General features: G+C 55.0%; 1 protein-coding gene across 3 annotated transcripts in view; it reads left to right on the top strand.

Annotated features, from left to right (window-relative positions):
* DESI2 (desumoylating isopeptidase 2) overlaps positions 1–3,532 on the top strand; it is a 42,216-nt gene extending 38,684 nt beyond the window's left edge. Inside the window, exons 5-6 of one of the 3 annotated variants that reach the window (XR_004975007.1) lie at positions 1,871–2,267; positions 2,373–3,532. Coding sequence is in view for 2 of the 3 variants with exons in the window: in XM_036354688.1 (XP_036210581.1) it covers positions 1,871–2,098 (228 nt within the window). In the remaining variant the exon portion in view is untranslated. Of the gene's footprint in view, positions 1–1,870 lie in introns of all 3 variants that reach the window. The other 2 variants (XM_036354689.1, XM_036354688.1) reach the window with 2 other exon arrangements.
* Positions 3,533–10,944: the final 7,412 nt, after the last annotated feature.

Raw genomic sequence — 10,944 nt, forward strand, 5'->3', positions numbered from 1 at the left:
TCTTATTCTAATTCATGTTATTACAGCCTGAAACTCCGCTGTAAAGAAGTGAATGCCTGAGCTACTGCTGCTTTCCAGCCACTTGTATTTCTCTTGCCCTAAGTTTTAGCTGCCAACTTGAATTTTCTTCCCCGGCTCCTACTTATTCATAAGTCATTCATTTTTCCTGTCTTGGAATCTTACTCTGCCAGCTTCTCACGCAGGCACTTATTGTCCTTCCTAATTCTTGAATCCCAGGCAGACCAAAACTAGATCAGAATTACAGGACCTTGAAAAAGAAAATGGAAGAAAACGAAGGATGCTCAGATAAGGTCTAGAGAATTAAATAGCGCTTGAGACAGCTTCCCAACTCGCTGGCCTGGGGCAGCCGGGTACGGAGGTGGAGGAAAGTGTTCCAGAGGCTGTGAGCTGCAAGGAGGCCTCCCTGACCCCTGCAGGCATGCGTGGCCCCGGCTCTGTCCACCTCCCTCCCGGCTCCCATGGCATAGCGGCCAGCAGGACTGTAGCGGACTGTTGCGGGGCTTCTCCAAGTATGTTTCACGGACGTTGCGCCCCACATAGGAGTTTGTGAGAGGGGCATCGCCTCTGCCCCACTACAGATGGGCCGAGTCCGATCTTCACTGCAACACGGTCCCCAGGTGCTTCCTGTGAACATAGAAGTTGGAGAAGCATCGCCAGTCTTGTGGACGCATCGATGCCACAGGGGTGACCTGGGGGATCTTCAGGGCAGGAGGAAGGTGTCTCAGGGCTTTCTTGAGACTCGCATGACATTGTAAGGATGCAAACACGGGTGCTGACAGCTCATGGGCTGTGTCTTAGGCCAGTCCAGTTACTGCGCAGGGGTCGGGATGCAGGCAGCTTCAGGAAGCATGTGGGTACACGAGGGGGCAGTGGTCTCGGGGTGTGTCACACGGACCTGTGCTCACAGTCCAACTCCCGGGGCTGACCTTCAGCCATGCAGCTAGCCCTTAGCGTGTCTCGGTGTGAAAGGTCATACCTGTCTGCTTTTAGAGTGGACAGGTGGCAGTGGTATCACAGAGGCCAGTAACCGTCAGGCATCGGCTAACCCTTAGGGAGGAAGGTTACAGTGCGTAATGACAGGTCCGCCTGTGTACACACCTGCTAATTCGGGGACATAAAGTGCTTGAAACCGCTTTCCCAAGTCATCGTCAGAAGAGGTGGCTGGCCCTCTAGCTCCATGGCCATCATCTGGGACATGACTGGAGGCAGAAATGCTGAGGGGCCTTGGAACACGGCCTCAGTCTAGCCCGGTGTTGTCTGCAGGAGGAAGAGAACAGTAAAGAGTGAAGTTCGTTTTATGAAAGACCCACTTCTCACTGTGAAACGGGAAAGGGGTCCGGGAGGAGCCTCCGGGCCCCCGTCTGTCTGTCGTCCCTGGTGGCCCTCAGCCCCAGAGCCAGGCTTCCTCGCTCGGGGAGATGCTGCTTTCTGGGCCAGCGTGAGCTCCTGGGAAAACGGGGCCAGTGAGAGCCAGGAGAAACGGGCGCTAGAGACGGAGGGCGGGGAGAATTCACAGAGAGGAACATACCCAAGACTGACAGTCCTCCCCCCGCCTGGGGCGTCTCTGCCCTCTGGTAACCCCTGTGGTGGTCAGTCCTCCCACGTGTGTCTCAAAGCAGTTGCAAGGACCAAAGAAAGGAAGGAGCCAGGTGGAAAAGCTTGTTTTACAGACATGAAAAGCCAGCAGCTTGCCGGCTCCTCAGGAAGGAAGGAAGGAGCTGACAGTAGGGACCAGGCCCCCAGCTGGGGAGCTGCTTATCCTCGGTGTGCAGTGGCTGCCTGACCTCCCTCCACCCTCCACCCTCCACGGCAGGTAACCTCTCACCTGATACACCTCTTCCTCCTCCAGATTCTTTGTGGGAAAGAGATTCCTCGCTGGATCAACCGCCTTGCCTACTTCAGCTCCTGTATCCCCTTTCTACAGAGTTGCCTCCCGAAGGAGTGGCTCACGCCCGCAGCCCTGCAGTCCAGTGTGAGCCAGGAGCTCCAGGGCGAACTGGAGGAGGCCGAGGATGCTGTCGCCTCGGCTGCCACGGCCGCCGCCGGCTCCCGGCCCGGGCGCCACACTAAACTCTAAAGGTCTCCAAAGCCACACACACAGCACTGTCTCCGGCGGTTGAGTGTCACTAGCGAGAAGTGAGGAGGAAGCGTCGTGTGACGCGTATGCACAGCTGGCTCTCCCATCCCGTCTCACAGCTCAGGATTCCATTTGTACAACCAGCCACGCGGCGCAGGGGGAGGACTGCGTGAGCGCCCTCTGGTTTTTACCCACTTGTAATGCAGATTTCCTTCTTCTGTTTTCTACGACTCTGTTAAGTTATGTTTACAGTATTTTGTATCGCTGTTTACAGATCTTGCATGGACTCCTGCCACCGTAAAAGGAAAATCTCCATGTCTTCACTATCAGGCAGGCAATCTTTGTACACTTCCGACAATTGCCAGGCTCTGGCGTCAATCATAGGCACACACGGAGACCAGCGGTCGTGGGCATCACCTGCCTGAGAACTGTCTGTAAGGTTTGTGTGCGTTTCTGTTGAGGTTTTGGCACAGGAGGCAGAGCGCGGAGGAGCACACACAGCTGAGGGCTGGGGGCCTGATCTGCTGAGAGAGAGCCCCTCCGCCTCCTCTCGGCACCTCCTCCCTCCCTCCCTCCCTCCCTCCCTCCCTCCCTCCCTCCCTCCAGGCAGCACAGCTCCCCTGGTTCCTCCCAACAGCCTCCCCAGAGGAGGCACGCGCCTCGCCTCTGTCCGGCTGGCTTTGCTGCCTCTGACTCGAACTAAGAGGTTTTTCGTTAAAGTAACTGACAAGTGGTTTTGCACACGTGTTGGGAGCTTCATTTTTCTTTAACGCTGACGGCCTCCCTGCACAGGAGTTTGTGGGCGAGTAGGGACATCCTAAACGGTAGCCTTCCAAGCAGCAGGATGAGTTGACGTTCAACTGCGTGTAGCTATCCAGGCTGCCTTTATACTAGACCTTGAAAACAGGTTAAAGCAACACACTCCAAAAAGCTGATTCTTGGATGTTTCAGGCGTTTTAGTACCACATCAGGGAGAGTAAGTTGTTAGTTTGTTATGGGAGTAGTTTCACCTCATCATGGAAAGCCTCGTCTCATTGACCTCTCGTTTGAAGTCACACTTGTGTATCTTTAAGTTCCTTTTTTCCTGTTCTCTCAAATGTATGTCTCTTACGTCACACTCTCTAAGGATGGAACTGTCACACAGATAAGTCCTCATTAGCAAGGAATCTGTCAGCTCGAGTCTACTCCCAGTTTGGCCCCTGGATGTAAGAGCCAAGTCATTACATGTCACATTCAATTTTTCTGCCTTAAGAATGAATGTCCTACGTGAGACTGGATGCCATACATACCGTACCCAAGGCAGTGACTCCACTTTCTACACGTTGTTAGTTTAAAGTCATCTCTTATTTCAGCGTCTAGACTGGATTGTTAGTGCTACTACTCTTTGTAAAGATACATATCTTTCAGTAAACTACATTTTTAACTTTTCCATAAGCTGATTTTGATTCATTTTATCAACTTAAGCACACCCCGTTCATAGGGAAAACAAACCTCGAGTTCTAAGCATTGACCTGAGGAAAAGGAAGCCACATCACCTACTTACGCTTTGGCTTCTGGGAGGAAAGCTGTCACGGTTACTCCCACTCTGGGCACAGAGCACGTGACAGAAGAGCTGCGGCAGGAGGAGTGTTGGAGCTTCACGGACAGGCGACTTGGTTCGGGTCTAGCTGAGGTCAGAGTACAACACTAGAGTCAGGCAGTGCATTGTTCATTCAACCGGGTCCTGTCCCCACACCCAGGTAGGGAAGCGTGCGGTGCCTTTCCTGGGGCTTGTCTAACTGGTAGATCGCAGTTCTAACTCACTCAGACTCACAGGGCTCACCCCGGGCTAGTGGCACGCGGAGTGGCCAGCACCGGGCCCTTCCCATCTGCTCGCCCAGAGCCCAGCACACAAGCGACTATTACTTTGTTGTATTTACTTTAATCTGCAGCCGTTGGAGTTTAAAAACAGTAAAGGGTCCTAGCTCCAGCAGTACATGTGGCTCAAGGCTGATCACAGTAACAATCAGGTGGAATTCTGGACGGGAGGTGATCACGATCTAATTGGACTCAAGGTTGAGAAGTCAAGGTCTTTACTTTTGGGAATCTCATGGGAGCCGGTTCCTCTACAGCTCAGCGTGCGCATGGGTTTGTTAACTGGCACTTACCGCCTTTCCTCGCTCTGGGGGGAGGAATCGTGCTCCCCACCTGACCTGGTTAGACATCTGGCCATGGAGATGCTGAGAGGATGGAGGCCGAGCGAGCCCGTCTCATGGTCCGCGGCTGGACAGTAACAGCGCTGGAGGGTCAGAGGCTGCTGGGTTCTGCCGTTTCCCGACCGTGGGTGTGTTTTCGGCCTTAAGGGGCCTGAGTGTCGCGGGTGTGGCCTGTGGAGTCCAGGCGGGGTGGTGCCTGGGATCAGCCCACTCGCTCCGCCCACAGCAATAGCGTTACCTTCACCAGCACCGGCACCGAGCAGGGTCCTGGGTCCACCCGCAGGTAGCACCACTCCCGCCTCCGGTTCTGTTCTGTCTGACGCCCGGCGGTGGGTTCGGCTCGGCTCCGTTCCGGCAGTGGTTCGGCGGGGAGGGCGGGGCTTGTGCCGCAGCGGCCCCTCCCCTGCGTGGAGCTCGTTAGCGGACCGTCCGCCGGTCCGGTCCGGAGGCGTCTCCGCGGGCGGAAAGCTGTCCCGCTGTTGGTCTTCATGGCCCTGAAGATGGTTTCTTGTGACGCTGAATGCAAATGTACTGTCATTCATAGTGTTTATATACAAACACCGGGAGTCTTCACTTTTGCTACCTTGATACAGCATTGGGCTATCATGTTAACATTGAAATACATCAATTTATTAAAAAATACTTTTGTAAGAAGTGTCTGGCGCGCTTTCTGACCTCCAGGCAGGGCCAGCTGTTAGGTGTGGGGGTTGGGGTTGGGGTGGGAGGCTGCTTTTCAAACCCAAGGCGCCCACCTGCTCCAAAGACTCGGCCCGTCACAGCCTCCCTCTGAGCGCAGCCCACACCCTCACGGCAGCGGCTCCCGGGGAGCGGAGGCAAGGCCGGGAGGGGACACGCCTGTCCCCACCCGCGGAATCCAGCCCACGCGGGTGGGGGCCTGCAGGGCACTAGCCCCTCCCCCGCACCCCCTGCCCCTCCCGAAGCCTCAAGCGGGGAGCCTGGGCGCCTGGGCCCCTCGTTTCCCACAACCCTGCTCCGCTGCTGCCGAGCCTCCACCCTGACCCCCTCCTCCCGCACTGGCCTTTGGCTAATTCAGAGCTCCGTGGTTAGAGCTTCCCCGCACCAAAGGGTCAGCGGTTACTGGGTTTCAGGTTCAATCCCGCCGGTCGGCCGCGTGCGGGAGGCAACCTATCGGTGTGCTTCTCGCCCACCTCCCCTCCCCTCCCCTCCCACTCCCAAAAAATTAATGGGAAAAATATCCTCAGATGAATCTGCTTATACAGAGCTGGTGTGTGTGTGTGTGTGTGTGCTGGTGTGTGTGTGTGTGTGTGTGTGCTGGGGTGTGTGTGTGTGTGTACTGATGTATCCACACAGACCCAGCTGGGGTGTGTGTGTGTGTGTGTGTGTGTGCTGGGGTGTGTGTGTGTGTGTACTGATGTGTCCACGCAGACCCAGCTGGTGTGTGTGTGTGTGTGTGTGTACTGATGTGTCCAGCTGGTCTGTGTGTGTGTGTGTATGTACTGATGTGTCCACACAGACCCCAGCTGGTGTGTGTGTGTGTGTGTGTGTGTACTGATGTGTCCACACAGACCCAGCTGGTGTGTGTGTGTGTGTGTGTGTGTACTGATGTGTCCACACAGACCCAGCTGGTGTGTGCGTGTGTGTGTGTACTGATGTGTCCAGCTGGTGTGTGTGTGTGTGACTGTGTGTGTGTGTGTATGTACTGATGTGTCCACACAGACCCAGCTGGGGTGTGTGTGCGTGTGTGTGTGTGTGTGTGTGCTGGGGTGTGTGTGTGTGTGTACTGATGTGTCCACGCAGACCCAGCTGGTGTGTGTGTGTGTGTGTGTACTGATGTGTCCAGCTGGTCTGTGTGTGTGTGTATGTACTGATGTGTCCACACAGACCCAGCTGGTGTGTGTGTGTGTGTGTGTGCTGGTGTGTGTGTGTGTGTGTGTGTGTGCTGGTGTGTGTGTGTGTGTGTGTGTGCTGGTGTGTGTGTGTGTGTGTACTGATGTATCCACACAGACCCAGCTGGGGTGTGTGTGTGTGTGTGTGTGTGTGTGTACTGATGTGTCCACGCAGACCCAGCTGGTGTGTGTGTGTGTGTGTGTACTGATGTATCCACATAGACCCAGCTGGTGTGTGTGTGTGTGTGTGTGTGCTGGTGTGTGTGTGTGTGTGTACTGATGTATCCACACAGACCCAGCTGGGGTGTGTGTGTGTGTGTGTGTGTGTGCTGGTGTGTGTGTGTGTGTGTGTACTGATGTGTCCACGCAGACCCAGCTGGTGTGTGTGTGTGTGTGTGTACTGATGTATCCACATAGACCCAGCTGGTGTGTGTGTGTGTGTGTGTGTGTGTGTGTGTGCTGGGGTGTGTGTGTGTGTGCTGGGGTGTGTGTGTGTGTGTACTGATGTATCCACACAGACCCAGCTGGGGTGTGTGTGTGTGTGTGTGTGTGTGTGTGTACTGATGTGTCCAGCTGGTGTGTGTGTGTGTGTGTGTGTGTGTGTACTGATGTGTCCAGCTGGTGTGTGGGTGTGTGTGTGTGTGTGTGTGCTGGTGTGTGTGTGTGTACTGATGTGTCCAGCTGGGGTGTGTGTGTGTGTGTGTGTGTGCTGGTGTGTGTGTGTGTGTACTGATGTGTCCAGCTGGTGTGTGTGTGTGTGTGACTGTGTGACTGTGTGTGTGTGTACTGATGTGTCCAGCTGGTGTGTGTGTGTGTGTGACTGTGTGACTGTGTGTGTGTGTACTGATGTGTCCACACAGACCCAGCTGGTGTGTGTGTGTGTGTACTGATGTGTCCAGCTGGTGTGTGTGTGTGTGACTGTGTGTGTGTATGTACTGATGTGTCCACACAGACCCAGCTGGTGTGTGTGTGTGTGTGTGTGTGTGTATACTGATGTGTCCAGCTGGTGTGTGTGTGTGTGTACTGATGTGTCCAGCTGGTGTGTGTGTGTGTGACTGTGTGTGTGTGTGTATGTACTGATGTGTCCACACAGACCCAGCTGGGGTGTGTTTGTGTGTGTGTGTGTGTGTACTGATGTGTCCACACAGACCCAGCTGGGGTGTGTGTGTGTGTGTGTGTACTGATGTGTCCACACAGACCCAGCTGGTGTGTGTGACTGTGTGACTGTGTGTGTGTGTACTGATGTGTCCAGCTGGTGTGTGTGTGTGTGTGTGTGTGTGTGTACTGATGTATCCACACAGACCCAGCTGGTGTGTGTGTGTGTGTGTGTGTGTGTGTGACTGTGTGTGTGTGTGTGTGTGTACTGATGTGTCCAGCTGGTGTGTGTGTGTGTGTGTGTGTACTGATGTGTCCAGCTGGGGTGTGTGTGTGTGTGTGTGTGTGTACTGATGTGTCCAGCTGGTGTGTGTGTGTGTGTGTACTGATGTGTCCAGCTGGTGTGTGTGTGTGTGTGTGTGTGTGTACTGATGTGTCCAGCTGGTGTGTGTGTGTGTGTGTGTGTGTGTGTGTGTGACTGTGTGTGTGTGTGTGTGTGTGTACTGATGTGTCCACACAGACCCAGCTGGGGGGTGTGTGTGTGTGTGTACTGATGTATCCACACAGACCCAGTGTGTGTGTGTGTGTGTGTGTGTGTGTACTGATGTGTCCAGCTGGTGTGTGTGTGTGTGACTGTGTGTGTGTGTGTGTGTGTGTACGGATGTGTCCACACAGACCCAGTGTGTGTGCGTGTGTGTGTGTACTGATGTGTCCACACAGACCCAGCTGGGGTGTGTGTGTGTGTGTGTGTGTGTGTGTGTGTGTGTGTACTGATGTGTCCACACAGACCCAGTGTGTGTGTGTGTGTGTGTGTGTGTGTACTGATGTGTCCACACAGACCCAGCTGGGGTGTGTGTGTGTGTGTGTGTGTACGGATGTGTCCACACAGACCCAGTGTGTGTGCGTGTGTGTGTGTACTGATGTGTCCACACAGACCCAGCTGGTGTGTGTGTGTGTGTGTGTGTACTGATGTGTCCACACAGACCCAGCTGGTGTGTGTGACTGTGTGACTGTGTGTGTGTGTACTGATGTGTCCAGCTGGTGTGTGTGTGTGTGTGTGTGTGTGTGTACTGATGTATCCACACAGACCCAGCTGGTGTGTGTGTGTGTGTGTGTGTGTGTGACTGTGTGTGTGTGTGTGTGTACTGATGTGTCCAGCTGGTGTGTGTGTGTGTGTGTGTGTGTGTACTGATGTGTCCAGCTGGTGTGTGTGTGTGTGTGTGTGTGTGTGTGTACTGATGTGTCCACACAGACCCAGTTGGGGTGTGTGTGTGTGTGTACGGATGTGTCCACACAGACCCAGCTGGGGTGTGTGTGTGTGTGTGTGTGTGTGTGTACTGATGTGTCCACACAGACCCAGCTGGGGTGTGTGTGTGTGTGTGTGTACTGATGTGTCCACACAGACCCAGCTGGTGTGTGTGACTGTGTGACTGTGTGTGTGTGTACTGATGTGTCCAGCTGGTGTGTGTGTGTGTGTGTGTGTGTGTGTGTGTACTGATGTATCCACACAGACCCAGCTGGTGTGTGTGTGTGTGTGTGTGACTGTGTGTGTGTGTGTGTGTGTGTGTACTTATGTGTCCAGCTGGTGTGTGTGTGTGTGTGTGTACTGATGTGTCCAGCTGGTGTGTGTGTGTGTGTGTGTGTGTGTGTGTGTGTGTGTACTGATGTGTCCACACAGACCCAGTTGGGGTGTGTGTGTGTGTGTACGGATGTGTCCACACAGACCCAGCTGGGGTGTGTGTGTGTGTGTGTGTGTGCGTGTGTGTGTGTACTGATGTGTCCACACAGACCCAGCTGGGGTGTGTTTGTGTGTGTGTGTGTGTGTACTGATGTGTCCACACAGACCCAGCTGGGGTGTGTGTGTGTGTGTGTGTACTGATGTGTCCACACAGACCCAGCTGGTGTGTGTGACTGTGTGACTGTGTGTGTGTGTACTGATGTGTCCAGCTGGTGTGTGTGTGTGTGTGTGTGTGTGTGTGTACTGATGTATCCACACAGACCCAGCTGGTGTGTGTGTGTGTGTGTGTGTGTGTGTGACTGTGTGTGTGTGTGTGTGTGTGTGTACTGATGTGTCCAGCTGGTGTGTGTGTGTGTGTGTGTGTGTACTGATGTGTCCAGCTGGTGTGTGTGTGTGTGTGTGTGTGTGTGTGTACTGATGTGTCCACACAGACCCAGTTGGGGTGTGTGTGTGTGTGTACGGATGTGTCCACACAGACCCAGTGTGTGTGTGTGTGTGTGTGTGTGTGTGTGTGTGTACGGATGTGTCCACACAGACCCAGGCACAGTCCAGTCTAGAACCATTTCCTCCGCCTCCTGAAGAGTAAGCCAGGGCCTGTCAGCGAAAACAGAAAGCCACCAGCACACTCACATTGAGGGGAGAGTTCAGTCTGCGTTAGCTTGGCTCTTTCTTCAGGAAACAGACCCAGGAAACAGGAAATAGCTGGACCTGCTTACAGGTTGCTCGAGCGCACCTGCTCCGGGACTCGAGCGCTTGGCCATTGGTACTCTGTGGTCTCTCCTTTGGCCTCTCGGCGCCAGCCTCTCCCAGCAGAGGACCCCGGGGGCTGCCCTGTGGCGCGGGTGCAGATGGGATTGGTTTCCTTGCAGGTGGGGCTGGCTGAGGCCCGTGCCTTTCTGGTGAGAGCGCATCCCCTCTCAGCCCTACGGGATGCCTTAGCTGCTTGGACGCTCGCAGGAAGAGAGGTTAGTGAAAGTACAAAATGCCCGGCCCAGCTACAGCGGCCCCGCGGCCTGCCTGTGCCCGGCCTGTCTGCCTGCCTGTGTCCGAAGTGCCTGCCCCACCACCGCAGTGAACTGAGCAGCCCAGACCTCCACGGCCCTCTTCCCAAGAGACCGACGCCAGGTCCAGGGCAAGGACCGACCGGGCGCCGGCAGCCCCCCGCCACCTCAGCAACAGCAGCGAGCGAGAGCGAGAGCAAGAACCGCGCAGAGTCTAGTTAAAAGGCGGTTGGGGGGAGGGGGGGTGTGAATAGTGGTCCCCACAAAGCAAAGGAGGCGACACTGACAGTTTCACACCTTGACTGTGATGGCTCTTCAGCGACTTTGAGCACCTCCACGTCCAACATTGCACTTTCACCCTCAGAAGCCTGAAGAGCCAGAGCCTCACTCGCAGGTTTTCTTTGGAGAAGAGAAGGAAGGAGCTAGAGCCACCCAGGAGTCTCCAGGATTCCTCTCCCTTCGCGCTTTTCCTCTGGGTCTAGTTTTTCAAACTCCCCCTCCCACCCACAGCCTTAGTTCCAATGTTGCTTCACACGGATGGGTGAAGAGCTCAGCATCATCCTATATAATAAGCCTATATCATAAAAGGGTAATATGCAAATTGACCCTAACAGCAGAATGACTGGGAATGACTGGTCACTATGACACACACTGACCATCAGGGGGCAGACGCTCAATGCAGGACCTGCCCCCTGGTGGTCAGTGCGCTCCCACAAGGGGAGCTCTGTTCAGCCACAAGCCAGGCTGCCGGCTGCCAGCACAGCGGTGGTGGCAGGAACCTCTCTCGCCTTCTCAGCAGCACTAAGGATGTCCAACTGAAGCTTAGGCCTGCTCCCCGCTGGCAAGTGGGCATCCCCCGAGGTCTCCCAGGCTGCCCAAGGGACTTCTGACTGCCAGCTTAGGCCCAATCCCCCAGGGAGTGGGCCTAAGCCAGCAGGTGGTCATCCCC

This window comes from Myotis myotis, unplaced genomic scaffold (genome assembly GCF_014108235.1).
Source record: "Myotis myotis isolate mMyoMyo1 unplaced genomic scaffold, mMyoMyo1.p scaffold_m19_p_21, whole genome shotgun sequence".
Classification (NCBI taxonomy): domain Eukaryota; kingdom Metazoa; phylum Chordata; class Mammalia; order Chiroptera; family Vespertilionidae; genus Myotis; species Myotis myotis.